The sequence below is a fragment of the Thermothelomyces heterothallicus genome (genome assembly GCF_042370625.1).
Source record: "Thermothelomyces heterothallicus CBS 202.75 unplaced genomic scaffold P884_scaffold_21, whole genome shotgun sequence".
Classification (NCBI taxonomy): domain Eukaryota; kingdom Fungi; phylum Ascomycota; class Sordariomycetes; order Sordariales; family Chaetomiaceae; genus Thermothelomyces; species Thermothelomyces heterothallicus.
In genome coordinates this window covers 466,173-471,236 of record NW_027192582.1, presented here as the reverse complement: position 1 = coordinate 471,236, position 5,064 = coordinate 466,173, and the positions used below count along the sequence as shown (strand labels likewise).

Below are 5,064 nucleotides of genomic sequence, written 5' to 3'. Positions count from 1 at the left end.
GGGGGGCGGGGGGAGATAAGTCAGCATTATCATGATGTAGGATTGAGAAAGGAGGAGGCGGGGAGCCTGTCGACGTACAGCTTGGTGCCCGTCAAACCAATGCCCCGGAGGTATTCCAGTAGTGTAACCTCGGGATCAATGTCGTCCAGCACCACGCGGGTACCATTGAGGTAGAAGCGAATGGTGTCGTCGAAGTCTGTAGTTAGTGCCCCGGAAGGCACTTTGGCGGGCTGCTGGGGAAGAACAGCGGAGGGAGTCATTGTGACCCTATTCCCCGACTGCAAGGTCCCTGGATTTGCGCTCGTTGAGACCCCACCCGGCAAGTTGGTAGTTGTTTCTCTTGGTAAATTAACTTCACGGTCGTATTCCTCTTCGAAGTCCGTGAGTGTGTGGCGAGATGTTTTGCCAAAAGCTGGATGGCAACGGGAAACAGCGGCTGATATATATTGATATGTAAGGTAGGTACGGTGGGTATTGTTATGTACCTAATCAGTGCGAGAGAAAAGTGCCCCGTCCAGCGCGCACCTTCAATGCGTCCAGCTGATACAGTCGATAGTTACAAGTTGGAGACGCGAAGTTGAATTCAAGTTGGCAACCCCCCAGGAGGGGACGCCACTTGGGCTTCGATAGGTACTTATGTTGAACGTTAGTTATCTCGACTCCTTGCCAGAGAGCGACTGGCAGATGACGGCGAGCCCCGCATATTCTCCGCTCCTTGCCTGCCCGATCAAGCAAGTTGGAGGTAGGGCAGGGATGCGGCTCGACCCTTCCCGCTGCGAGCTTTCCCAGTTGCGCCCGTTGTAATCCAGATAGAAGCCTTCTTAGAGGTTGCCAGTCGCTTGGCTGACTTGGTGCTCCCCAAGTTGCCTTGACGGAGCTTATCGGCAAGGTGGGGTAATCCGCGACCTGCCCCGCTAATCGAGTTCCAGGCACTGAATAGTTTCGGCAGCCTCCGACAGGCGCCAGGCGCCGTTGGATAGCGGGACCGTCGGGCAATTCCATTACTACTACCTTCCCTAACCCTGCGAAGAGCTGGGGTTTATCGAGACATTCTCGACATAGCATTACGGAATTCTTTGCCAACTGGGATGTAGTGCGCTATCACTAAAACTTCTCGAGCCATTTTTCTACTCGTGCCTCCGCTTCTCGGGTTCTTCGGGTGGTTTTTCTCGACATCCATGGATCTGAGTCTCCTACCTCACGCTTGTAAGTCACTCCCCCGGAGGGTTCATCCCCTTAGCTAACACTCGGACTCGGTTTGGCTAAAACAGGGTCAGGGTTAGATTCCAGTCCGATCACAAGCACGGATGGTTCCCCTCACAGGCCGATACATGGATTACGTCCGTAGTCTTCCCCACCACCTTCCATCCCCCTTCCGGCACCCCAAATTACAGTTCATCTTCGAGCAGCCGGGCAATGGGCTCATCCGAGGAACGTGCAGTCCTAGCATGACCTCAACCTCCTTCCAGCTATGAGGGCCGATCAACTTGACGTCGCCGAGATGGAGCTATGATTGACTCCAGCCAACGAAATACCACTGAAGAGCGTGTCCCACCACGGCTCGTTACACATACACGGTGCTTTCGACTAAGAACAGCCATAATCCCGTTCCCCTGGTTAGAAACCGGGCCCAACGGATCTCATGGCGATCTCTCCTCAAACATCGCCACCAGGGGATGTAGTGCATGCACTCTCGGTACTACATGGTATACACCAAGCAGACGTTGAAGCCGCAATGGGACCCATGTGTCCCTTGCCCCTCCTTCTCCGCGCCTGCCTAGAAACTGGGAAAATAGCGTCCGGGTATTTAACAAATGCCGCCAGCGGCTCCAAGGCGGGCGTCGGGAGAAGAAGACCGGTGTCTGGTGGCGCCAAGATGCCATAACACGTCGAGCATCCCCCGCCAACTGCCTATTCACACCCTCCTCTGTCTCCGTGTTGTGAGGTTGATCGGGACGAATCGCAAACAAATCGCGAGCGGACCACGAAACCTCGAGCTCAGCCAAGATGCAGCCCCAGTTCTTCAACGTCGTCAACGACGAGCTGCGCAGCAGCAGCAACATTCACCGGGTGACGGACCCGCGGACCGAGGAGGAGCTCTGGCCGTGCCCGATCGCAACGACGCAGGACTTTGAAGACGCCGTCGCCGCCGCACGGGAGGCCTTCAAGACCTGGTCCCTGACCACCGTTGAGGAGCGCCAAGCGCTGCTGGTGAAGCTCGCCGACGTCATCCGGTACAATGCCGAGGAGCTCGCCAGCATCCTCATGCGGGAGACGGGCAAGTCAAAGATCCTGGCCGACATTGACGTCCAGGCGAGTATCGCGCAGGCCCTCTACTACTGTACGGATGGGAACCCCTTCCCCTTTAGGTGCAGCGTACTGACCTAATGCCGTCGTTGAACCGCGGCCGGCCCGGTTTTCCAGCCCAAAACGCCCTCACCGACGAAGTGCAGCACGAGGACGAGCACCAAAAGGTGGTGGCGACCCACATCCCGCTGGGCACGGTGGCGGCCATCTGCCCGTGGAACTTCCCCCTGATCCTGTCCAACATCAAGGTGGTGTCGGCGCTGGTCACGGGCAACTGCGTCATCGTCAAGCCGTCGCCCTTCACGCCGTACGCCGTCATGAAGTGGGCCGAGCTCAGCCGGGGCGTGCTCCCGCCGGGGGTGTTCCAGGTGCTCAACGGGGGCGCCGACCTGGGGGCGGCCATGACGGCGCACCCGGGCATCGCCAAGATCAGCTTCACGGGCACCATCGCGGTCGGCAAGAAGGTGCTGGCCGCCTGCGCGCCGACGCTCAAGAAGGTGACGCTCGAGCTCGCGGGCAACAACGCGTGCGTCGTCTGCCCGGACGCCGACCTCGACCGCGCCGTCCCCGCCGTCGCCAGCGGCGGCTTCTTCAACGCCGGCCAGGTCTGCGTCGCGAGCAAGCGCATCTACGTGCACGAGAGCATCTACGACGAGTTCCTGGAGCGCCTCGTCCGCGAGGTCGAGACGAACTTTGCCATCCAGGAGGACGGCCAGGCGCCGAGCGTGTTCGGTCCCTTGGACAACAAGGCCCAGTACGAGGTCGTCAAGGGCATCATCGAGGACTGCAAGAGCAGGGGATACAACGTCGTGACGGGCGGGCAGACGGACAAGGTCAGACCCAAGGGGTTCTGGCTGCCGCCGACCATCGTGTCGCGGCCGCCCGAGGACTCGCGGCTGGTGCAGGAGGAGCAGTTTGGTGAGTTTTCTTCTTTTTCCCTTCTCTCTCTCTCTATCTCTCTCTCTTTTTATTCGCTCCCCCCTTTTTTTCTTCTCTCCTTTGCAGTTTTTTTTTTTTTTTTTTTTTTTTTTTTTTTTTTTTTTTTTTTTTTTTTGGTTTCCTTTCTTTCCCTTAGACAACCAACGGCTATTGCTGACGCTTCGGCAGGCCCCGTCCTCCCCATCCTCTCGTGGTCGGACGAGGACGACGTGATCCGGCGCGCCAATCTCGCTAACGCCGGGCTGGGCGCGTCGGTCTATTCGTCGGACCTGGCGCGGGCGGAGCGCATCGCGCGCCGGCTCGAGACGGGCAGCGTCTGGATCAACCAGTTCGAGCGGCCCAACTTTGCCGCCTACTTCGGGGGCATCAAGGACAGCGGGTTCGGCGGCGAGATGGGCAAGCAGGGGCTGCTGTCATACTGCTACACCAAGTGCCTCCATTACCCCAAGTGAGATTAAAGAAGGAAGCCGCCACGGAATATGCACGGCGAGGCGTTTCTGGAGAGATGTACTATGGTTGGGAAGCGATGCATGCGAGCACGTTGACGTTGTGGCTCATAGTGGAGTGTAACTAGTGCAGTGTGCTGAACGTGTGTATACATGTATGCACAGTACGTGTATCTAGATATTACGTACATAGGCACACAGCATCGTGCTTTGCTTCCGGGTTCTCCGTGTAGTCGGGTTCTCATTCCTGTCTCTGCCGTGTCTCTCCCAACACGCGGAGCAAGCGGCGAAAGGAATGCTTTGCACGACACTTTTGTATCTTGTCGATCACTCCACGAATGCAGAAAAGCTCGTACACTCCACGCCCTAGTTAAATGTAAAGGCCACGGGCGCGGGTCCGATGATGTCAGGGTTGAATACGAGATCAATCGGCAACCGCGGCCGAACAGGGTCCTATCAGGATCGAGGAGCTGCAGCCACGCACCCAACGACCGGGTTCTTGGCTCCTTGTTTGGCAAACAACAGTCGAACCTTTTTTCCCCGACGACGCAATGGATAGGTAAGCTGGAGGATCTTCAAGCCGCGCCACAAAGCGGGATATCCTTTGCTACACACAAGTAACTACGGAGTAGTGTTACACTAGACTAAAGTATTCGGAGTGAAGTGTCAGTGGAACTATAACTATATATATTCATGAGATGACGGATCATCCGACGGCACTCCCGAGGCCGCGTGAAAGGTTGTTCATTTCCATCGACTCTTAGACCCCAACAATAACAACAACCACAACAACCGCTCCAAAATGAGGTTCGCCGCCCTCCTCACTGCCTTCTTTGCCGCGGCGCAAGCCGAAAAGGACTACTTCTTCCGCTACTCTGGCGGCAACGACATTATCGACCACCAGCGCCTGCGCAGCAATATTTCGATTCAGCACACCTCCCCGGGTGTGACCCTGCCGCCGTACAATCCAAAGGACCGTAAGTTACGTGTTTTGTTATCAAGTAAACCCACAAATGCACAGAGAGGGTGTGATGAGAGAGAAACGAAAAAAAAGAAAGGAAGTGAGGTGAAGTGAAATATTGTCTGAATCGTCATAAGAGGAAGAGGGAGAAGAAGAGGGAGAAGAAGAAGAAGAAGAAGAAGAAGAAGAAGAAGAAGAAGAAGAAGAAGAAGAAGAAGAAGAAGAAGAAGAAGAAGAAGAAGAAGAAGAAGATGATGATGATGATGATGATGATGATGATGATGAAGATGTAGAGCGTTGGCTTTTTTTCCCAAGTCTATCACAGTCAACTTCCCCAAACAAAACAAGTCTCAGCAACACCCTCCTGAAATCAACATGAAGAACCTGGGCACGAACCTATACTGACACCAT

At 55.7% G+C, this 5,064-nt stretch overlaps 3 protein-coding genes across 3 annotated transcripts in view; 2 read left to right on the top strand and 1 right to left on the bottom strand.

The window, feature by feature from the left end:
• P884DRAFT_301755 (molybdopterin binding aldehyde oxidase/xanthine dehydrogenase) overlaps positions 1–260 on the bottom strand; it is a gene marked incomplete at both ends in the record, with an annotated part of 4,300 nt that extends 4,040 nt beyond the window's left edge. The window contains one exon of the mRNA XM_069444885.1: positions 79–260. Within this exon, the coding sequence (XP_069295546.1) occupies positions 79–260 (182 nt within the window). The remainder of the gene's footprint in view (positions 1–78) is intronic.
• A 1,747-nt stretch (positions 261–2,007) lies between these two features.
• On the top strand, positions 2,008–3,698 carry P884DRAFT_206325 (Aldehyde/histidinol dehydrogenase; the record flags this gene model as incomplete). The annotated part of the gene is made up of 3 exons (XM_069438710.1): positions 2,008–2,341; positions 2,425–3,225; positions 3,415–3,698. 3 exons carry the CDS (start codon positions 2,008–2,010, stop codon positions 3,696–3,698), a joined length of 1,419 nt encoding a protein of 472 aa, XP_069295545.1.
• A 665-nt stretch (positions 3,699–4,363) lies between these two features.
• The window catches only part of P884DRAFT_286686 (uncharacterized protein), a gene marked incomplete at its 3' end in the record, with an annotated part of 1,350 nt that continues 649 nt past the window's right edge, over positions 4,364–5,064 (top strand). The window contains exon 1 of the mRNA XM_069443846.1: positions 4,364–4,669. Coding sequence (XP_069295544.1) covers positions 4,495–4,669 — 175 coding nt within the window. The 5' untranslated portion in view covers positions 4,364–4,494. The remainder of the gene's footprint in view (positions 4,670–5,064) is intronic.